Here is a 22,560-nt window from a genome sequence, read left to right on the forward strand (position 1 = left end):
TGCCCAAGCCTGCCCAGGCCTGCTTTTGTTACCAGATAAGGTATATGGTGTAGTGGTGGCCCCTGTTCCCAGGTGAGGATGCTCAGTCTGGTGTACTAGCTGTCATCCCAACCCCAGGGGCACAGACTTGCTGCTCCCAGCTGGACAGGCCCTTAGGGGCCATAGTTGGGCAACCAGCCAGCTTTCCCAGAGGACTTCCCGAGCATGAGGAGTTCATTCCTCCCAGAGCAGTCTTGTGAGATGTCCCAAGAGTCGAGGGCTTTTGTCTCCCAGAGCTGAGACTCCTTCCCTGTGACTCCTCTGGTCTCAGTGTTGCCTTGGCTCTGGAGCCCATGTGGCTACGAGGTGGTGGGGGTCCCCCCATGCTGAATCTCCCCAGCTCCCTGGCTGTTCCTTTTTCCTTCCTCTCCCACTCTGACCTCTGGTTCCCAGGTCTGTCTGTCAGTATCCCTGAGAAGCATGGCCCCAGGATTGCCATGTGGACCCAGATGGGGCTGGACCTGGCCCAGAGTGACTGGGCGAGAGAAGAGGGCTGGCCTGGAGGTCAGATTCAATATGGACAGATGGGCCCTCACCTCTGGCTGCTGACCCTTTTCTTACATATTTATCTGCTCTCAAGACAAATATTTATTGAGTGACTACCTTGTGCCAAGCCATGTACTTCCTACCAGGGAGACAGTGGAAACCAAAATAGACAAGATCCCTGTTCAGGAAGGCTGACAAACTAACAATTATAACTCAGCATCTTGAGTGCTGCAAGAGGAGAGGAGCAGAGGGCCCTGGGAGCTTGGGAGGGAGGGACGCTGCCTAACCCAGCGTGGAGTCAGGGAAGGCTTCCTGGAGGAGGAGTCATCCAGACCCAGATGGGAAGCCAGGCAGGCAGAAGAGAGAGAAGTGTTCCAGACAGAGGGAATGGCTTGGGTGGATGGGTTCTTTCCCCCCAGGCCACAGAGTTGGGCCTCCTGGCCCTCCCCCAGACATGAGAGCTGTTTCCCAACAACTCCCTTCCCCGCCCCCAGTGACACCAGATCCCTGAGACACCTGGATGCTTGAGCACCTGTCCTGGAGGGCAAAAACTCAGAGGCCTGAGAGAGTTTGGGTCATTCAGAGGACTGGCACAGGTTTAGTGTTGCTGAGCCGTGGAGTGTGATAGGGCTGTGAGGAGACATGAGGTGGGGCCCTGATCATGGGAGCTGATCCTGAGAACACAGCGTATTAGGTGGAGGTCGATGAGGACGTTGCTTGGGCTGCAGGGTGGAAACTAACCCGGCCATTCTACCTCGCCCTTCCTATCACAGTCCTCCTGGACAGACAGCAAACAGACAGCAGACAGACGGATTCGTGGGTACCAGCTGGGCTTTATTGGAAACACTGCAGTCTGGGCATGGAGAAGTTGTGCTTTCACCACACTCATCCACATTCACAATCACACCCACACCCACAGTCACACTCCTGCCCCGCCCCAGCTGGGTCAGGTCTGGTGCAGGGGAGCAGGAGGCCTGTTCCTCCCTTCTGGTCCTTGGTTCCCCAGGGCTTCAGTGATTCACATTCTTTCCCTCAGACACAGGGCTCCCTCTGGGGCTACCATGGGCTACCTGCTGTAGCGCTTTCCCTGGGGGAGGAAGGAGAGGCAAGGTCATGGGCTGGGGTCTTGGGCAGGGGCTTGGAGGGAGGAGGCGGGGCTGGGGAGGGTCAGGCTTGCCTTGGCTGAGCTCTTCTGCAGTCTCCGGATGATGCGGCCCACCCAGGGCTGGTCTGGGGGTGCACAGAGCTGGTGACCTCTCAGCGTGGTGAACCTGGAGACAGAGGTCAGAGGTCAGAGAAAATAGAGCCCTGGAGCCCAGCTTCCTGGCAGGCCCTGGTGTGAGGGGCAGCGGCTGGGGACCACACCTGGGAACCTGTTTCAGGGGCTTCCTTGCAGAGGTTGGGCTTGGCAAGGAGGAGAGAGATAAGAAGGTGGGTGTGGGCTTCCCCAGGGGCTGATGGGGGAGGTGAGGTTAGTCAGGCTGGTCCCACTCACACGACGGCAGACACCCTGCAGCCATTGTTGATGAGCAGGTAACGATAGGCTCGCACCAGGAATCCAGGGATGGGGCGCTGGGCCACAGACAGGCAGCAGTCTTCAGCGTCGTTGGCATCTCCCAGAGCTGGGGTAGGATTAGTGTCAGGACACAGGGACACTGAGCAGCGGAGGCCACAGCTCTCACTGGTATTAAGGTTACCTGTCTGCGTGTGGCCGCAGCTAGACCTGATTGATATTCGCTAAATATATCGAAGCACTTCTAAGCAGTTCGGCAAACGACCGCTGTCCTGAGCCCCACAAATGCCTTCCTGCTTCCCTGACCACCCCAACTTCTCTCCCAAGTCCTTTCAACTTCCCCACAAATGAAGAGTTCATGCTGGTTATAGTGTCAGTGGGGGGAAGGACGTGGGGTAGGGAATGGGGTGGGGTGGATAACAGGAGGGTGGCATTAGCAGAACTTAGGAGTTGTTAAATATTTTGACCACTGTTAAATTTTTTGACCCTTCTTAGACCAGTGTCTCCCATTCTCTCCACCTTAAGAAAATATATACTGTTCTCTCCCGCCTGGGAAACTGAGGTAGCAGGAAATAGAGCCTGAAGAGAGGGGGGTAGTCATAGGCCCTGGATACACCAAGAGACAGATACACATTGGAATTCAGGGCCCCAGGTACACCGCCACTCACAGGCACACACACGGGGCACAATACAGATTCCCTGAAACATGCAGTCATAACTCACAGAGTCCCTCACGTCCAGCGTCAAGCAGCCTGAGCCCTAGACACCCCTGTTACTTGCCCCCCACCCTAAGCCTCCCCTCAGTCTTACCAGGGGAGGTCCAGAGAATCAGCAGGCTGAGGGCTAGTAGTGCAGCTGCATGGGGTGCCATGGAGGATGAGCGGAGACTGACTGCCAGCAAGCTGTGAGCGTGAGTGAATCTGGGCAGAGTCTGTGTGAAGCCGGGGCCTGGCTGGGAGTGGGTGAGAGTGCTGGGAAGTGCGGGGTGTGAAGGGGTCTGGGGATGTGAGAGTGGACGAAGTGGAGGACGCTGCCACTGCCACCCATTTATGGCCCGGAACTTTCACTTTCTCTGCTCAGAAATTCCCCTTCAAGTCCGTTCCGTGGATTCCCCTCTGCCCCCCTCTTTCTGACGGAAACTGACCCTGCCCTCCCTCTTTTCTTCTCTTCTGCTTTCCTTGGCTTCAGCTCTAAGAACCTAAGCAGCCTGCAGTCTGGCCAAGAGAAGGGGACCTTGTGCTATTAGCTCCAGAGAGAGAGTCTGCACTATCACCTCCCTGGTGGCATTTGTGTCATCAGCCACAGGGCTGTCCTCTAGAGGTGATGGTTAGGATGGAGGGGCCAGAGTGAGGAGCTGCGTGCCCTTCCCTAGGTTTATCCCTTATCCTCACTCTCTTCTCTGTGGTTCTTCTCTCTGGTGCTGGCGGTGATGAAGAAGACTCCCTGGTGCCCTCAGAACAACCGTGGAGCCTCGGGTAGCCTCCCAGGGTCATTACGGTGCCTGCGCACCCATGGTCTGGGAACCAGTCTCTCCCTTGGGACAAGCAGAGTTGAGAAGGAATGTTCCTTGGAAGGAGGCTCACCACCTCTTCCCACATCTCAGGCCTCTGGGATTCAACCTCCTGACTCAGCAGCACTGTCCCTTTCTCGAGTTACCATTTTCATATGCCCAACACCTGGGTCAACAGAACAGCTGGAGAGAGCCTGGCCTGGCATAACTCCCTTCATCTTTCCCTTCCTCTGGATCCTGGGAACCAAGAGGGGATTTCTAAGGAGAGGGGGCTGGCCAGCTCATATTCACACAAATCCCCAAATTTCAAGGAATAGACAGATGGGGGAGAGGACAAGTGATTTCCCATCCTTATGAGAAAAAACGGAGATAGACCAGAAGAGAAGTCCTCAGAAGAGAAATTAATATGTGGGACACCCATTCACCCATCCCTACCCAAGCCCTGAACCCTCTTTTGGATGGGAGAGTGTTTCACTCATAAGTTTCTGACTTATTTTTCTTTCCATCCATTAATAATAATAGTAGTAATAGTATTTCTGATTGGTTTACTAGGTGCTAGACTTCATACCAAGGACTTGACCACTGTTACCTTGCTTAACTTTCCCCAAAAAACTAGGAAGTAGTTTTTCTAAAAAAATAAATAAATTTATTTATTTATTTATTTATTTTTGGCTGCGTTGGGTCTTTGTTGCTGCGCGCGGGCTTCGCATTGCGGAGGCTTCTCTTGTTGCGGAGCATAGGTGCGTGGGCTTCAGTACTTGTGGCTCACGGGCTCTAGAGTGCAGGTTCAGTAGTTGTGGCGCACGGGCTTAGTTGCTCCGTGGCATGTGGGATCTTCCTGGTCCAGGGCTCAAACCCTTGTCCCCTGCATTGGCAGGCAGATTCTTAACCACTGTGCCACCAGGGAAGCCCTAGGAAGTAGTTTTTATTATTATCATATTATTATCTCTTTTAACACATAAGGAATGAGGCTCAGAGCACAAGGTCACAAAGCAAATAAGTGTCTTGAACCCAGGCATCTTTAAGATTTACACTCTTTCCTACCATCCCACACTGCCTGTCTGCCACTGATCACAGAACAGCACAGGGGAGTGAGGCTCTACACATAGCATGCCTAGGTTGGGATTTAGATTACATTACTTGCTAGCTGTGTGACCATGTGCAAAGTATCTAGTTTCTGTGTCTTAGTGTCCTTATCTGTAAAAGAGGAATGGTAATAGCTTTTAATTCTTAGGATTAAATGAGGTAATCTGAGCAAAACCCTTAGTTTAGAGGCTGGTACACAGTAAACACTCAATATTAACCATTATTCTATCTTTTATTCAGATGTCTGTCAATGCATCTATCTCTCCATCTTTCCATGGATCCTTCTCTTTATGGTGGTTCTGATTATTCTCTGTTGCCCCACCCCCATCCATTCTCCACTCTTCTCTGCCCTGCTCTGTTCTCTAGAAGGGTGACCTCTACAGACAATATTACTCAGGATCCCTTATCCTTTAGCTTCTGTTTGGGCTTGGCCATGGGAGGCAGCAGCAGGAGATCAATGGTAGGAGAGAGAGGTTGGGGTATTAATTCTCCAAATCCTTCATCTCGCTATCGTCCTGACAGTGAATAATTTACTCTGTGGTGGTTGTTCTTAAAGAGTGGTCTTCGGGGGCTTCCCTGGTGGTGCAGTGGTTAAGAATCCGCCTGCCAGTGCAGGGGACACAGGTTCGAGCCCTGGTCCGGCAAGATCCCACATGCTGTGGAGCAACTAAGGCCGTGTGCCACAACTACTGAGCCCATGCTGTAGAGCCCACGAGCCACAACTACTGAGCCCACGTGCCACAACTACTGAAGCCCGCGCACCTAGAGCCCGTGCTCTGCAACAAAGAAAAGCCAACTCAATGAGAAGCCCACGTGCTGCAACGAAGAGTAGCCCCTGCACACTGCAACTAGAGAAAAGCCCGCGCGCAGAAACGAAGAGCCAACGCAGCCAAAAAAAAAAAAAAAAAAAAAAAATTAATTAATTAAAAAAAAAGAGTGGTCTTTGGACAGCAGCATCAGCATCACCTGGGAGCTTGTTAGAAATGCAAATTCTCAGGTCTTACTCCAGACCTACTGGAGCAATCTGTATTTTAATGCACTCTTGATGACTCTGATACATACTGAAGTTTGAGAACCACTGATCTACAGTTAGATTCCTTTGGGCTGCCTCCTCTCTGTGGGTTTATCTCTGAGGCTCCCAAAACACTGTTCCTTCCTCTGGCCCCTTCAGGCCTTGGTATGGTAATGGTTTCCCACTATTGCTGAACCCTGAGTGCCTCACTCTTCTGTGTTGGTTCCTTAATCTTGACCCCCACCTCTTAAATAGCCCCTTTATTAAAATCTTTCTGGTTAGACTTTTTTTGAGTGTGCCATCTGTTTCCTGCCAGGATCCTAACTGATACAGTAAATGGTACCAGAAGACATCCCAGGAAATAGATTTCCAAAATGGGATCCTGGGATTGCGTTGCTCATATATTTGCTGAGTGCGCAAACCTCCTTGCACTGGGAAAGAGGACACGAGTAATCCAGAACTTGAAGAAGCATCACCATCACTTAAGACTATCACTAAGTGAGGTGCAGTGTGGGATGCTGATGGAGGGAAAGACATTAGGAGATAAAATGCCTCAGGTACTTAATTGCTATGGACGCAAATGGTGATTTCAAATGGTCATTACATATATTGTTGGGTGGGCTGCCTGTTTCTGATTGTGCTGGCACAATTACATAAGTAAAAGAAAAGTTTAAGAACAGGAAATTCTAATTCAAGTTATGGGTAGAGATTCAGACAACTTCTATGGAATTTTTTTTTAATTGAAGTACCGTTGATTTACAATGTTGTGTTAGTTTCTGGTGTACGGCAAAGTGATTCAGTTACATATATATCTATATATCTATTCTTTTTCAGATTCTTTTCCATTATAGGTTATTACAAGGTATTGAATATAGTTCCCTGTGCTCTACAGTAGGTCCTTGTTGTTTATTTATTCTGTACATAGTAGTGTGTATCTGTTAATCCCAAGCTCCTAATTTATCCCTCTCTTCCTAATTTATCCCCCTTCACTATGGAATTCTTAAGTCATCTTTAATTTATGTGATCCATAGCCACATGGCAGATATGGCTATGGATCAAGCCCCAAAACTGCTTGTATGTGTGATAGAGTTGCAACACCGGGTAAATGCACAACCCCACCATATTCCTAATACTAGCATAAGCACACTCTTGGGAAGGAGAAGGACTCTGAGACTTGGAATGGGGACATTTAGGCAGAGATGAACAAAGCTGAGAATTTTGGACCTTTAAATTCCCCTAAACCTTCCTTGCTGGCAGCAGAACACTCCTCCCCCTGCAAACCATGAATGATCCAGCCTTCCCATCCATTAAAAAATGTTTTTAATAACTCCCTGGCAAAAGGCATGCAGGGGTCCTCTTCAGGACCCACCCTCACCACCCTTCATAGCCTCCAGGCCCATAGTGCGAGTTTGATTCTAACAGAGCCTGGATGGGAAGGTACAAGATATGCTCCAAGAACAATAGCATGTACACTGAAGGAGTTGCAAGAACTTGTCAACTGTATTGGGAGAATCTCGGGGACCAGTGAGGACAAATTTATTGATATGTATGCCCTTATCCAGGATTTGGGTATTACTGTATTAGCTGAGCACCTGGGAATGGTGTTAATAATCTGTTGAGCTGGCTACTGGAAGCCTGGACTCAACAGTGGCCTATGATCAATGATGCTGAGGTGCTAGAACCTCACTGGCATATTGTAGAACAGTCTTCCTGAGAATTTGAGGTGCATATGATTCACTGGGGGGTTTTATTAAACTGCAGATTCTGATTAAGTAAGTCTGGGGGAAGTCCAAGATGTTGTGTTTCTAACAAACTTCTAAGTGATGCTGATGGTCCTGGTCCTCAGAATATACCTTGAGTAGCAAAACAGAGGAAAGAGTGCAAAGGTTACGGAGATGGGAATGTTGGAGGCCCCTCTTATGTGCAGCCACTAACTCTGAAGGGCCCAGGAAGATAATTCCTTCTCCAAGCCCATAAGAAAAGCACTGGTGATGGGAACACTAACTATGAAAAGCACTGTAGTGATTTCTTTTTTTTTTTTAATAGATTTATTTATTTTTTAAAATTTATTTTTGGCTGTGTTGGGTCTTTGTTGCTGCGTGCGGGCTTTCTCTAGTTGCGGTGAGCGGGGGCTGCTCTTTGTTGCGGTGCGGGAGCTTCTCATTGTGGTGGCTTCTCTTGCTGTGGAGCATGGGCTCTAGGCACGTGGGCTTCAGTAGTTGTGGCTCGCGGGCTCTAGAGCACAGGCTCAGTAGTTGTGGTGCATGGACTTAGTTGCTCTGCGGCATGTGGGAACTTCCCGGACCAGGACTCGAACCCGTGTCCCCTGCATTGGCGGGCGGATTCTTAACCACTGCGCCACCAGGGAAGCCCTGTAGTGGTTTCTTTAGTAGGCAGGAGATGAGGATGGGAGATGTTCTCTTGGGACTGGGCAATCTCATTTCAAGGAGAATAATGGAATCTTTGAGTGGTAGAGTCTAGATGCTCACCTTCTGAGCAATAAGATGAATGAAATTACTAAATAAGCTGCAGGGATAAGTGGTAATCCTTGTGCTTTGCCCATAAGGATCTGTGGTGGTAGCTAATTGATCATAGTTTTCCTAGGAATGAAATAGATGGACAACATACTGACCCATATAAGTGTAAAATGTCTAGGCCTGGTAGGGAGAAGCTTGATTCAAATTGTATTGGGGATTTACAGTGTTTTACCCAGTTCCTTGACTTAAATCAGTTCCCCAGACCTGAAGCCTCTTGATTGGATGGTGGGGGGTGGGAAGACTTGAGTCTTTTCACAGGTGGACTCTATAGATCTTTCTTCTAGTCAGTGGCTCTCAAAGTGTGGTCCCTGGACCAGCAGCATCAGCATCAGCTGGGAACTTGGCAGAAATGCAAATTCTTGGGCTCTGCCTCAACTCCATTGAATCAGAAACTCTGGGAGTGGCCTAGCAATCTGTATTTTAACAAGCCTTTCTGGTGATTTTGATGTATGCTAAAATTCGAGAATCACTTCTCTAAGCCTTCCCTAGAGAGATCTGTAGCCGTTTGCCAGGGTGACTATGAATGGTGAACAGAAAACATTCAGATCTTTGGGGGATTATTAGATACTGTCTCATGTTAATACTAGTCTTGGGGACCCAAAACCCCATTGTGGTCCACTAGTCAGAGTAAGGGTTTATGGAGTTCAGGTGATAGAAGGATCTTGGTTCAGGTCCATCTCACAGTGAATCTGTAAGACCTATCCAGTGGTTATTTCTCTAGTTTCAGAATGTATAGTGGGAATAACTATACTTAGTAATTAGCAGGATCTCCACACTGGTTGCTTGACCATGGAGTGAGGAAAATTATGGTAGGAAGGGCCAAGTGGAAGTCCTTTGAACTGTGCGTGCCCCACCATGTTCCCCCCTACAATAGTAAACTTAAAGCAATGCTTTGTTGCTAAAGAATGTGCATAGAATAGAGCACCTTCAAAGACTTAAAGATGCTTCAGCCCTTGGTACAACATATTACAGCTAATAATCTAGCATGTGCCTTCTTTCTGTACCAGTCACTTAAAGACCATTGAAATCCATTCGTTTTCAACTATAATGACAGAAATACACCTTCACTGTTTTACCTCAGGGACATTATCAGCTTTCCTGCTCCGATTATCGTAAGATAATCTGGATATCTCACAGAATATCAAAGTAGTCCTTTAAACTGATGACATTATGTTTACTGGCACACAAGAAATAGCAGTCGCCCTAAATGCCTCAGTAAGACCTATGTATGTCAGAGGGAGAGAAAGAAATCTTCCAAAAATTCAGGATCCTGCAACATAGGTAAAATTTCTAGGCTATTAGAGGTAGGGAGAAACTGGAAAACAGTGATCTGGGGAATGTTGCACATTTACCATGAAGAGGCACAATGCTTAAAGAGCTGTTTGGATTTTAGAGGCAACATACATCATAGTTAGGTGTAGTACAGCAAAATATTTATTGGATATGGCATAAAGCTGACAGTTTTGAATGAGACCCAGAGCAAGGAAGGGGTCTGCAGCAGGTCTAGGCTCTGGGGAAAGTTGCCTGGCTACTTGGGCCTTATGACTCATAAATCCAGGGAATTTCAGATTGTCTGTGGCAGAGAAGGGTGTGACAGGAGCCCCAGAAGGAGCATTACAGGAAAGACCCTTAGGGTGTTGAGTAAGGACATACCTCTTCTGCTAACAATTATTTACTCTTTGAAAATCAGTCCTGATTTGCCACTGGGCCCTGGTTTAAAACTCAGACTAGAGATCACCCAGTGACAACGCAACCTAGGGTGTTATCTATAGCAAGTCATATAGTTGGATGTGCATGGCCAGCGTTCCACTGTCAAAGGAACATTGTACATTTGAGACCAGGCCTTAGAAATTTCAGAAGGCATGAGTAAAACGTGGGAGGTGACTCAGATTCCTACTTTTATTGTTTTCTGCTTCTTCTTTTGATCGTACTTATGCCTTCGTGGAGAAGTTTTCTATAAACAGTTAACAGAGAGAGGAAGTGAATGGTCTTGATTTTCAGATGGGTCTCTAAGGTATGCTGGCATCAGTCAAAAGCAGACAGTTGGTTACATTCAGGGGTGGCCCTGAAAGACAGTGGTGAAGGGAAGTCCTCTCAGTGGGCAGAATTTCAGGCAGTACATTTAATGTCCACTTTGTCCAGAAGGAGAGATGGCCTGAAGTTTGGAGCTATACAAATTCATGTGCAGTGGCTGCCCACAACAACCCTGCCCTCACCTCTATAAATTGACCCTTCACTAAATTCTTTTCTATTAAGACTTTTGGGTCATGCCATTTGTTTCCCTCCAAGATCTTATAGGATACAAGAGTATAGTGCAGAGCTGGCATAAAGATTTCAAATAAATTTCAATACTGTCTTCCTGGAATGCCTGTTGGGAAAGATCCTGAGAATCAGCAGCAAAGGGTGAAATAATGAAGTAATAATAACCAAGGGATTTACACAACATTCATTCAATAAACATTTATTGAGGTCGTCCTATGTTCCAGACACTGTTCTTGGCACTGGGACACAGCAGTAAATGAAACAGAAAGACATTCCTGCTCTTGCGGAGTTTTTATTCCTTTTTTTTTTTTTTTAAATATTTAATTATTTAGGCTGAGCCGGGTCTTAGTTGCGGCACATGGGATCTTCGTTGCTGCATGCGGGATCTTTTAGTTGTGGCATGCGGGCTTCTTAGTTGTGGCATTCGGACTTCTTAGTTGAGGCATGCACGTGGGATCTAATTCCCGGGCCAGGAGTCGAACCCAGGCCCCCTGCATTGGGAGTGTGGGGTCTTACCCACTGGACCACCAGGGAAGTCCCTGGAGTTTTTATTCTTATCAAGGAGACAGGCAATAAGCAAACAAGAAAAAAAAATAGTATGTCAGATGGCAGTAAGTGCTATGAAGAACAATAAAGAAGGCTAGAGGGATAGGGAGTATTGGGGAGGGTGGTCATGGAAGTCTTGTCTGATTACATTTGAGCAGAGAGCTGATCTGAAGAACGTGAGGGAGAGAGCCATGTGGAGATCTGGGGAAGATGCTTTAGATGAGAAAAATAGCAAGTATGAAGGTCTTGAGGCAAAAGTGTATTTGAGGAATGGAAAGGAGGCCAATGTTATGGGAGGGAAGTAGCAAAGAGTAGAGTGGTAGGAGATACAATCAGATAACAACATGGGCCAGATAGTGTAGGGCTTTGTAGGCCATTGCAGGGTTTATGTTCTACTCTGAATGAGTTGGGGGACCTTTGGAGGGTTTTGAACAGTGACATGATCTGGCATGTGTTAAAGTCTCCTTGTGGCTGTCGGATGGAAGATAGACCAAAGTGGTGCAAAAATGGAAGCCTGGAGACCAGCTTGGAGGCACTTGCAATAATCCAGGGAGGACATGAGGTTGCTGAGAGTTGGTGAGAAGTGGTCAGATTCTGGAAATATTTTGAATGTAGAGCCAGTGGGCTCTGCTGAGGGGTTCAGCATAGGATATGAGAGAAAGAAGAGAGAGAGACAGAGAAAATACTTCAATGTTTTTGGCTTGAGCAATGTGATTGTTGGAGTTATATTTACCAAGATGTGGACGACTGTAGAGGAGTGGGTTTGTGAGAAGGTCAGGAGCCTTGTTTTTTAAAAATTTTTACTGAAGTATAGTTGATTTAGAATGCTGTGTTAGTCTCAGGTATACAGCAAAGTGATTCAGTTATATATATACAGGGGACCGCTGGTCCCGCTGGTCCTTTTTAGATTCTGTTCTGTTACAGGTTAATACAAGATATTGAGTATAGTTCCCTGTGCTATACAAGTGCTTGTTAGTTATCTATTTTATATATAGTAGCATGTATATTTTAATCCCAAACTTCTAATTTATCTCTCCCTCCAGGAGCCTTGTTTTGACTTTTTAAGTTGAAGCTGCATTTTGGACATATAAGTAGAGATGTTAAATAGGTAGTTGGTAGTATGAGTCTAGAGTTCAGGGGAGAGATTCTAGCTGAAGATAAAAGTTTGGGAGCATATGGATGGTATTTAAAACCATAAGACAATGAGGTCATCAAGGGAGTGAGTGTAGATAGAAGGGGTCAAGTTCCAAGGCCTGGAGCTCCCTAACACCGACAGATCAGGTAGAAGAAGACGAATCGGGGAAGGTGACAGCCATCAGGTGTTCTGATGGTACCTTCTATCATGGCAAAAAGGGGGAGGGCATAGGCCCTATGGGTGGAAGTTTTAAGGCACCAACTCCCTAGCCATTGGTTTAAATGATCCAGTGGTGGGGTGGTGGAGACCAGGGAGGTGGGTTTGAAACAGTTTCTGACCACACCCATAGAGCCCTCAGTGTGCTACCTGCTTTACCTAGTTCACCCTCTTCTCAGCCTCGTGGCCTTCGTGGGGTTCCTGGTTCAGTGTGAGCTTTGGACAAATCTCCCAGCTCAGGGCAGTTCAGCTCATCTTGGCACCACACTCTCCCAAGGAGCCCGCTCAGTCTTCATGCTCCCTGGTCTGATCAAATCCATGCCCCAGGGGTCGGAGATCCTGGGTGGAGGGCACTTTAGCCATTGAGGCAGGTAAGGCAGCAGCGAGGCCGGGAAAGTCAACCAAGGCCATGGTAGGAGTGGGATTACCGGGGAGTAAACGATTGTGGAGAGCATCTCGATTAGATGCTTAATAAATGTTTGTTGAATGGATGAATGTGCGTATCAGGAGCTGTGTCCGTGGGGCTGAGCGTGACTGGTGTGCCCGTCACCTGTGTGTGTGTGTGTGTGTGTGTGTGTGTGTGAGAGAGAGAGAGAGAGAGAGAGAAGAGAGAGAGAGAGAGAGAGAGAGAGAGAGAGAGAGAGAGAGAGCGCTGTGGCTCTGTGTCCACGTCTGTGCCTGATGTGTCTCCCCTCCCAGGCCTGCAGAGGGCGCACCAGCCTGGGAAGGGAAGCTCTGGAGTGGGCGCCGCTCTGGCTGAGGGGTGGGTGGGCGCTGGCGGGTGGGGGGTGCTCTAGCAAGGGCGGGGTGCGGCCCCGACCCGGCGGGCTGCTCAGAGAGATTGAGAAGGGCGTTGGGCCCAAAGTCCGTGGGCCTGGCACGGCCTCTGGTGCTGTCCCCGCTCCAGGCCCCCGCTGGTCCCGAGGCCGAGGGTCCGGCCCCGGGTCCCAGCGCGCGGGTCCTGGCACACGGGCGGAACGTGCAGAGGGGAGACTCGGGCTGCGGGTAGGACCCGCAGCCCCAGGACCTGGGGTCGGCGTGGGCCTGGGAAGCCCCCGGGCGGCGATTATCACGGGCCGAGCACAGCGGCTGTCCCACCAAACCTCTGCCACTCGGGCCCCTGAATCCGTGGGTTCTCGGCTGGGCAGGCTGGGACGCATGGGCGGCCGGAGGCCGGTGTTTTTCCGTGAGTATTTGTCTTCCCCACCCCAAGTATTCCCAACTTATCCTGAGGCCAGGGCGCCCAACGTGGAAGACAGGAAGCAATGTTTGTCTTAAAGGCTGAAGGAAGTTCACATTACCTCCGGGACTTCCTTCGCAGCACAAATAACCCGCACCCGATTGATTCCTTAAGCCGCGTGATTACGGTGCCAACTCTAAGAAAGGTTTCTTTCAACCTTTAGGTTGAAACCATAAGCTCTCAAAGTTTATTGAAAGCCTAACTGCGTGCCCGGCCCGATGCTCGGTGCCGGAGGATGAAGTGCTTTCACCTGGACAGGGGCGGAAAACGAGTTTGTCCTGCTCATCAGTGGACATAAGAAAATTTTAGACTCTTGGTCTAGCATGAGACACATTTGAGGACAAATAATAAAGCGGGGGGAAAATCCCAGAAAGATGAAGGAAATGAGAACAGTAGTGTTCAACCCACAAGCCTGTTTGCCTTTGGAGGACCGAGGACCGCGACGACGATGCTGCCTCCTAGTGGCGGAGCCGGGCAATGAGGCCAAGTGGAGTTTAACATCCCGTCCGCTGTGGGTATTCTGAACCGAAATTGACGCCGGCTGCTCAGGTAATCACAGGTGGAGTTCGGTTATTAACTTAATATTAGATTGAAATTTATTATTAGCACAATCCATGACTCTAAAGCAAAAGTCTTCAAGAACATGGCAGCAGGGTTTCCCTGGGGTGTTTTTGTTTGCCAGAAACTGGGAAATGGATTTCTTGAAGAAAATGACGTTTTCACCTTCCTGACATAGCTAACACTATCTCTGTAGGGGAACTGCAGAATAGCCACCGCTAGAAGAATACCAAATATAGGCATTAGAAAAAGGCTTGGCAATTTCAGCATCCATAAAAGTGGTAATTCATTGGTCAAGATTGATGGCAAAGGAAAGAAACATTGATGATTTTTAGCAAAATAGCATCAATTTGTCCCCAAATACAAGGATAAATAACACCTGGACATGCAAAGAAAAAGAACTTCGCAAAAGAGGTCAGTTGAAGCTGAAGACATTTTCACAGGTAAATGATTAAAGCTAGGAAACAAATTAATTTTGAGCTTTCATAAATAGCAAGTATAGACCCAGTCCCTCTGACCTTCCTGTGCCATAAAGCTGGGCAGAGGATGCCAAATATGTCAGTGGTGCTGTGCTGGTAGCCCCATAGTACCCCATTTTTGAAGATGTCAAAAGAAAGATCCTGCCATTGGTGATCATGTCCCTCTAATAGTCATTAGAGGGACATGATCACCAATGACAAGATCTTTAAAGAATGAAATAGTGGCTAGCGAAAGTGTGGCCCAGGTAACATGGAGGGAGAGGAGTGTTAAGAAATCTGGTTGCTCAATTTGGAATTAGTTTCCAGTTCATATGACTGAGGTTGTTAAGACATTTCTATTAGCTGTAATTCTGGGAGCTCTTACTAGCCCCATCCATCCTTTACATTTGTGTCAAAGAGGCCCTTAAAGGATTTACAAAGAAGGAGTGAGCCAGGGGAAGCAGAAGTCTTCAGACTTTGAGGCAGCACTGACAAGAAGGAGCTGGCCCACCATTTTCTAAGTGTGTGTGGGTGTGTTATCATTTCATGGAAGAGATAGTGCTAAAATCATTTGAAAACATGGTATTAGTAATTTTCTGAGTGGCACTGAGGGTGACATTGTTAGAAGATAGTAATTACTGTTAAAGGAAATTCCAGGGGTTACAATGAGTTTTCATGTTTGTGGGATGATGGTTTTGTAAGTTTGGGGGATGACTGATGGTTGGAATTTTTTTCTTTTCACATTTCTAGTAAAAGCCATTAATTGTCTTACTGTTGAACACTGGCAGACTAGTATTCAGTAAAATATTTCTTTTTACTGTATGCATGAGCATCAGTTTGGAAGTCCTCCAACTTTGTAACTCCATTTTATGTTTTGTACTTATTTTTACTGAAATATTTACTTATCTAAACAGCTATCTTCTGGAAAGTTACTTTTATCTCCCCTCCCGTTTGGGTCTTTGTGATTTGATGCCTTTACAAATGTATACACACACCAGAAACATTTACTTTATTTATTTTATTTTTATTATTATTATTTTTTTGGCTGTGCTGGGTCTTTGTTGTGGAGCGCGGGCTTAGTTGCCCCGTGGCATTTGGGATCTTAGTTCCCCGACCAGGGATCGAACCCACGTCCCCTGCATTGGAAAGGGGATTCTTAACCACTGGACCACCAGGGAAGTCCTTAGAAACACTTACTTTAGTTTTAGTTGGGGCTCAAGAAGGAGTGAAAATAAATGCATGTGTTTAATTTGCCATCTTTACCCTGAACTCCTACTTGTCTTTGAATTCGGTGGTGTTGATCTTTCCCCCTGTGGTTTGTGTTTTATGGTTTTATGTTTAAGAAGTTCTTTTTCTACCTCAGGGTTATAACCACCCTCACCTATATTGTCTTCTATAACATATATTTTAAACATTAGGTCTTTAATCCTATGATGAAGTGTTTGAAAAATACTGAGGCTATGATAATGGGAAGGTAGAGGTACTTTAAAAAAAGGAAGAACAATTTGAATCTTTAAGAAAAACAAAAAGCTGAGTGACGAAAGTAAGCACAGTACGCTACTTTGCTCTGCAGTGAACAACATTTACATGGTCATCATAATGTAAATTCTGATCATTGTCTAAATTTAGTGGTATAGCTATATTTAGAGGATAGGGTGACAGGAGAAGAGGGTTAGTAAGAGAGCTAAATCTCCACCTTTTATAATAGGAAGTCAATAGGTAACTTTTTTAAAAAAAATTATTTATTTGGTTGCGCCGGGTCTTAGTTGCAGCAGGTGGGCTTCTTAGTTGTGGCTCACCAGCTCCTTAGTTGTGGCATATGAACTCTTAGTTGCGGCATGCATGTGGGATCTAGTTCCCTAACCAGGGATCGAACCTGGGCCCGCTGCATTGGGAGCGTGGAGTCTTAACCGTTGCACCACCAGGGAAGTCCCTCAGTTGATAACTTTAAAAATAGGTAAATGAAAAAACAGAGGTATGAACAAAGTATTTAGACATGTGGCACTAAGTCCTAGAGGAAGTAGCTTAAGAGTTAAAAATTGCAGGAAATGGTTGTTCAGAATAAGCCTTTTGGTACTTTCTGATTTTTTTAACCATGAGTATGTATTATTTGATTTTGTTGAATTATGGATCTTACAGAAAGAAGAAAGAACAGGACAGTATTGTCAAAGATGAAGGCAGAAAAGGAGAGTAGGGACTCATTCTCTGATAAGATTGATATTATATTGCATGCTAATCAGGGCAGGGCTTGAGGCAAATACCAGCTATGCAGTGTGGCAGGATAATTTAGTGAAATACGAAGTTTTGTTTTGTTTTGCCTATGTTTTCCTCTTTTTCTCTTTTTGCTGATGATTTTCTTTTCTCTTTAGAGCAAGCGAGGGTTTTGGTAGGGCTGAGAGTAGTAGCACCCTGATATTAGAGTCCCTTCTGCCTTTGTAAAAGTCTAAAGCAAACCTGGGAAGAGGTTATACCTTGGAGGGACTGGGAAGAGGGAGGGTTTTGGAGAGAGTTCTTTAAGACTGTGGAGGGGATTGGTGTATATGTCCAGCCAGTATAGGCAGTGGGCTTTAATCCTTGACTGGGGTGAAGCAAGCAAGCCACCTGAGTAGATGGCTCTGGGGAGATGTCTGGGGAAGCTAGGTCCAAGCCCGGAGGCTCTCATAGCTGAGCTCCCATGGCTCAAATGTGGCACAGAGCTAAGAGTTTGAGAGTCCAGGACCTGGGGAGTCATACCTGCTGGGAACACAGGGGCCACAGCATTCACTGGTGAGACTGATGTCCAATGATGGGATGGTGTAGAGGGCATGTAGGAAGCCTCTCCTGTGCCTTGCTGTTTCTTTGAACTTTGCACAGCCCTTGGCAGATGGGATCCCAAGAATGCCAGCACTCCAGTGCAGGGGCTTGGAGTAGGTTCATTGAAAGAACATTTTCTTTTATTTTTTTGGCCATGCCATGCGGCTTGCAAGATTTTAGTTCCCTGACCAGGGATTGAACCCGGGCCCTGGCAGTGAAAGTGCCGAGTCTTAACCCCTGGACTGCCAGGGAACTCCTGAAAGAACATTTTAAAGTGCAGTAAATCTTGAACATCTGAGTTTGTAGACTAAGATCACACCTGCTGCATGATGATAGGTAGGGAGCAGCCCCTGTCCTCACTGGACTCAGAAGGAGCAGAGAACAAATATTTTCATGACTATAATAAGCAGTAAGTGCTGTGGCTTGCTCAGGCCCCGGTGGAAGGAGAAGGTGGTGGCAGCCACCTCTACTTCCTTGCCCCTCTCCCAGGATCTGTTCCCTTCTTTCCCACATGGCCTGGCCCCATCTAATGGTCCTCTCTCTCCTAGCCTAAGGGCAAAGCAGGGAATTGGAGGATCTCTGCTCTGGGGAGGGAGAGGTAGAGGAGAGTCAGACTGGAGTCTTCTTGGAGAGGAGACTAATTTACATCTGAGTTCTGGGGTTCCAAATTCCTGCCATTGGAGACTTATTCCTTGGCCTCAAGAGGTTAAAGGGGCTAAAGTGCCCCAGGCCCCACCTAGGGGAGAAAGGAGAAAAGGGAAGGGTAGGATGCTTTCCCAACTGGAAGGAAGCTGAGGGAGGAATAGAGAACTCAGGAATAAAGAGCACATAGCCTCATCAAACAATAAGGAGAGACCATAGACCTAGCTTCACTGGTCAGGGCGGAAGGGAGTCCTCTGGGGTCTTTGGGAGGAGATGGGGGCTCTCGAGGGCTCCCAGGGCTGGAACTCTGCGTGGGGTAGGTTTCAGTAGAACTTGTGTTCACCTGTGTTACAGGCAGGCCCAGGCTCCCGCCTCCCTCCAGTAGACCCCAAGGAAAGGGGAGGCAGTCCCCGGTGAAGCTGGGAGTGAAAGAATGCTGGGCGGAATCAGGGAAGGGATCTCTTCAGGGTCTCAGAGGCCTGCGGAGCTGTTGGGGACGTGTGCCTGGGATCCACTGTCTCTTCATTGGCAGGGATTTCTCAGAGGCCAGGGGCAGCCCAGGTCCCACCCTGCCTGTCAGCCTCCCATTTACTGCCCACAGGTCTGGGCACCTGGGAAGCAAGGAAACTCTTGGGGTGGGTGAGGATATAGAATTTGCCAGCCTGAGCTCTTGGCCGGGACCCCAGAGTGTATGACTCCACCCTGTGGTGGTGACAGTGGCTTCTCTGTGGACACAAACACACAGGAACAGATACTTGGGAAGAAGGCCAGAATGGCTGTTTATTCAGTTAGGTATAAATCATATTTACAAAGAAGAGGTGGGTGCAGTGTGGAGCATGGTCAGGTCCAGGGCCCTGGGTGACCCTTCCTCAGAGGGGACAGTCCTGCTGCCACCTCTCACATTTCCTGTGGGACTTTCCCTTCTCTGCCTCTCTAGGCCTGGCGTGATGTGGGCAGCTCAGCCGTGCAGGGTAGGGTGGGTATACAGAAGAGTGGTTGAAGCTGGAGAAGGGGTGAGGCAAGGCCAGCATGGGGTGGCTGCTCTGGTCCCCCTGAGTCCTCCCTCTCTCCTAGCCCACTTCTTGTCGCTTGGGCTGGGGCTCCAAGCCCTGATGAGACTGGTGGGGACCTCCTGGGCTCCGGGCTCGTCACTGGGCTATGGCCCTTTTGGGGTCTCAGTCCTGGGAGGGCAGAAGAGGGCTTTGAGGGGATGATCAAGGCTCCCCTTCACTTCCCACCCCCCCGTCCCTTTAGCTTCCTTACCTCTTACAGCCTTTGGAGCCCTTTCCCTTCTTGCCAGACTTGGGGGCCCCCTTGTCCTTCTTACAGTCCTGGGCTGGTTTCCATGGGGCTGGTGGCTTGTCCAGACGCTGCATCAGGTGCTGCACCCAGGCCTTTTTAGGGTCTGCACATAGCTCTGGCTGAGAGCGTTTCCGAGGCGAGAACCTTGGGTTTGGGGGTTAGCAAGCCTGTCTTAGTCTTGCCCATCATGCCCTCCCACTCAGCTGCCAGCCTGCACCCACCCCCTTGTACCCACTTACAGGATAGCTGGGATGGGGCATCCCAGGCTTGGTTCCTGCTTCCGGTAGCTGCGGACAACGTGGGTGGGAATCTTCCTTAGGCTGTACTTGAGGCAACAGTCCTGTGCTCCTCCATCACTGCCTGCAGGTGGGGTTCACAGGGAGTGAGGGGCTGCTTGGAGGATCCTACCCAGGCCTCTCCACCCCCTTGCCCCCATCCTAGGCAACTCCCTCCCTGATACCTTGGGTCTGGGGGGCGCAGAAGGCCAGGACTAGGACAAGGATGCTCAGAATCAGTGACTGAGCCATGGCCACGGTAGAGCTCGGGCGAGGTGGACAGCTCCAAACTGGGGGTCCGTGTGTGGGCTGGGACTGGTGTGCTGCCTATTTATGCAGGCAGACACTTTCACTTCCCCCATCCCCAGCTACTCTGTCCAGGCAAGTATAGGGATCTCCCTCCTTTTCCTTCCTGAAAGACAGATCCTGTCCTGGCAACCAGCCTCACTAGTATGCGGAAATGAAAACTTCACACAGCCATTCAGTCCCCCAAGCTGCCTGAGTCTACCTCCTCAATATTCGTTGAATCTGAGAGGCTCTCCTTCTTTTTTAAAAAAATTAAAAAATTTTTTTAATTTTAATTTTTTTTGGCTGTGCCAGGTGGCATGCGGGATCTTAGTTCCGTGACCAGGGATCGAACCTGCGCCCCCTGCAGTGGAAGCGTGGAGACTTATTAACCACTGGACCACCAGGGAAGTCCCTGAAAGGCCCTCCTTCTATCCCCAGCCACTGTCTTGGTGCAGGCCTTACCACCTCTCCTCTGGAACACTGTGATTGCCTCCTTGTTTCACTCCAGGCTCCACACTCTCCTGTTCCTTCAAGCAGGCTGAGGACTGTTCCTAAAAAACAAATCTGACTAATGAATTGTAAGAGTTCTTTGTACATTCTGGATAATAGACCCTTATCAAATATATGATTTGCAAATATTTCCTCCCATTCTGTGGGTTGTCTTTTCACTCTCTTTTTAAATTTTCATTGGAGTACAGTTGCTTTACAATGTTGTGTTATTTTCTACTGTACAGCAAAATGAATCAGCTATACATATACATATATCCCCTCTTTTTTGGATTTCCTTCCCATTTAGGTCACCACAGTGCATTAAGTAGAGTTCCCTGTGCTATACAGTACATTCTCATTAGTTGTCTATTTTGTACATAGAATCAATAGTGTATTTGTGTCAATCCCAATCTCCCAATTCCTCCCACCCACCTCCCTTTGCACATTGGTATCCATACATTTGTTCTCTACGTTTCTGTCTCTATTTCTGCTTTGCAAATAAGATGGTCTATACCATTTTTCTAGATTCCACATATATGTGTTAATATATGATATTTGTTTTTCTCTTTCTGACTTACTTCACTCTGTATGACACTCTCTGGGTCCATCCACGTCTCTACAAATGACCCAATTTTGTTCCTTTTTAGGGCTGAGTAATATTCCATTGTATATATGTACCACATCTTCTTTATTCATTCCTCTGTCGATGGACATTTAGGTTGATTCCATATCCTGGCTATTGTAAATGGTGCAATGAACATTTGGGTGCATGTGTCTTTTTGAATTATGGTTTTCTCAGGGTATATGCCCAGTAGTGGGATTGCTGAGTCATATGGTAGTTCTATTTTTAGTTTTTTAAGGAACCTCCATACTGTTTTCCATAGTGGTTGTATCAGTTTACATTCCCACCAACAGTACATGAGGATTCCCTTTCCTCCACACCCTCTCCAGCATTTATCGTTTGTAGATTTTTTGATGATGGCCATTCTGACTCGTGTGAGGTGATACCTCATTGTAGTTTTGATTTGCATTGATCTTGCTGTGATTTATGTCAGAGTGTTCTGCCTATGTTTTCCTCTAAGAGTTTTATAGTGTCTGGCCTTACATTTAGGTCTTGAATCCATTTTGAGTTTATTTTTGCGTGTGGTGTTAGGGAGTGTTCTAATTTCATTCTTTTACATGTAGCTGTCCAATTTCCCCAGCACCACGTAATTGAAGAGTCTGTCTTTTCTACATTGTATATTTTTGCCTCCCTTGTCATAGACTAGGTGACTATAGGTGTGTGGGTTTATCTCTGGGCTTTCTATCCTGTTCCATTGATCTGTATTTCTGTTTTTGTGCCAGGACCATACTATCTCGATTACTATAGCTTTGTAGTATAGTCTGAAGCCAGGGAGCCTGATTCCTCCAGCTCCATCTTTTTACTCTCTTGATAGTGTCCTGTGATGCACAAAATTTTAAAATTCAGTTTATCTATTTTTCTTCGGTTGCCTGTGTTTTTAGTGTCATATTTAAGAAACCATTGCCAAATCCAAGGCCATGAAGATTTCCCCTTATGTTTTTTCCCCCAGCTTTACTGAGGTATAATTGACAAAATTGTATATATTTAAAATATACAACGTGATGATTTGATATATGTATACATTGTGAAATAATTACCACAATCAAGTTAATTAACACCTCCATCACTTCACATAGTTATACCTTTTCCTTTTTTTTGTAGTGAGAATGCTTGAGATCTACTTTCTTAGCAAATTTCAAGTACACAATACAGTATTATTAACTACAATCACCGTGCTGTACGTTTGATCCTCAGAACTTAATCATTTTATAACTGAAAGTTTGTACCCTTTGATAGACATCTCCCCATTTTCCCCACCCCCAGCCCCTGGAAACCACCATTCTACTCTCTATTTCTATGTGTTTGGACCTTTTTTTTATTCCACATGTAAGTGATACCATACAGTAATTGTGTTTCTCTGACTTATTTCACTTAGCATAATGCCCTCCAGGTTCATCCATATTGTCCCAAATGGCAGGGTTTCCTTCTTTTTCTTATGGCTGCATAATATTCTATTGTGTGTATATATATTTCTCACATCTTCTTTATCCATTCATCTATTATATTAACAGACACTTAGGCTGTTTCCATATCTTGGCTCTTGTGAATAAT

The 22,560-nt window shown here is 47.2% G+C and overlaps 2 protein-coding genes across 2 annotated transcripts; both read right to left on the reverse strand.

Moving 5' to 3' along the window:
* Nucleotides 1–1,636: 1,636 nt before the first annotated feature.
* CCL19 (C-C motif chemokine ligand 19) lies at nt 1,637–3,205 on the reverse strand. Its single transcript, XM_007100746.2, has 3 exons — nt 2,849–3,205; nt 2,021–2,147; nt 1,637–1,796 (listed from the first exon to the last, which is right to left on the reverse strand). Exons 1-3 carry the CDS (start codon nt 2,907–2,909, stop codon nt 1,637–1,639), a joined length of 348 nt encoding a protein of 115 aa, XP_007100808.1. The 5' UTR covers nt 2,910–3,205.
* Nucleotides 3,206–18,788: 15,583 nt separating this feature from the next.
* Nucleotides 18,789–19,911, reverse strand: CCL21 (C-C motif chemokine ligand 21). The gene is made up of 4 exons (XM_007100712.2): nt 19,796–19,911; nt 19,575–19,695; nt 19,297–19,479; nt 18,789–19,214 (listed from the first exon to the last, which is right to left on the reverse strand). The coding sequence occupies exons 1-4, from the start codon at nt 19,860–19,862 to the stop codon at nt 19,190–19,192; spliced, it is 396 nt and encodes a 131-aa protein (XP_007100774.1). The 5' UTR covers nt 19,863–19,911; the 3' UTR covers nt 18,789–19,189.
* Between the last annotated feature and the right edge of the window lie 2,649 nt (nt 19,912–22,560).

Source organism: Physeter macrocephalus, chromosome 9, assembly GCF_002837175.3.
Source record: "Physeter macrocephalus isolate SW-GA chromosome 9, ASM283717v5, whole genome shotgun sequence".
Classification (NCBI taxonomy): Eukaryota; Metazoa; Chordata; class Mammalia; order Artiodactyla; family Physeteridae; genus Physeter; species Physeter macrocephalus.

Bases quoted from the DNA above. Each gene is read 5' to 3' on its own strand.
- CCL19 (XM_007100746.2), bottom strand. From the start codon at position 2,909: ATGGCACCCCATGCAGCTGCACTACTAGCCCTCAGCCTGCTGATTCTC. The intron at 2,148-2,848 runs GTAAGACTGAGG...ATCCTACCCCAG, and splicing joins GATTCTCTGGACCTCCCCTG to CTCTGGGAGATGCCAACGAC. The intron at 1,797-2,020 runs GTGAGTGGGACC...CTCTGTCTCCAG, and splicing joins TGCAGGGTGTCTGCCGTCGT to GTTCACCACGCTGAGAGGTC.
- CCL21 (XM_007100712.2), bottom strand. From the start codon at position 19,862: ATGGCTCAGTCACTGATTCTGAGCATCCTTGTCCTAGTCCTGGCCTTC. The intron at 19,480-19,574 runs GTAAGTGGGTAC...CCCAAACCCAAG, and splicing joins TGCCCCATCCCAGCTATCCT to GTTCTCGCCTCGGAAACGCT. The intron at 19,215-19,296 runs GTAAGGAAGCTA...CTGCCCTCCCAG, and splicing joins GGCTCCAAAGGCTGTAAGAG to GACTGAGACCCCAAAAGGGC.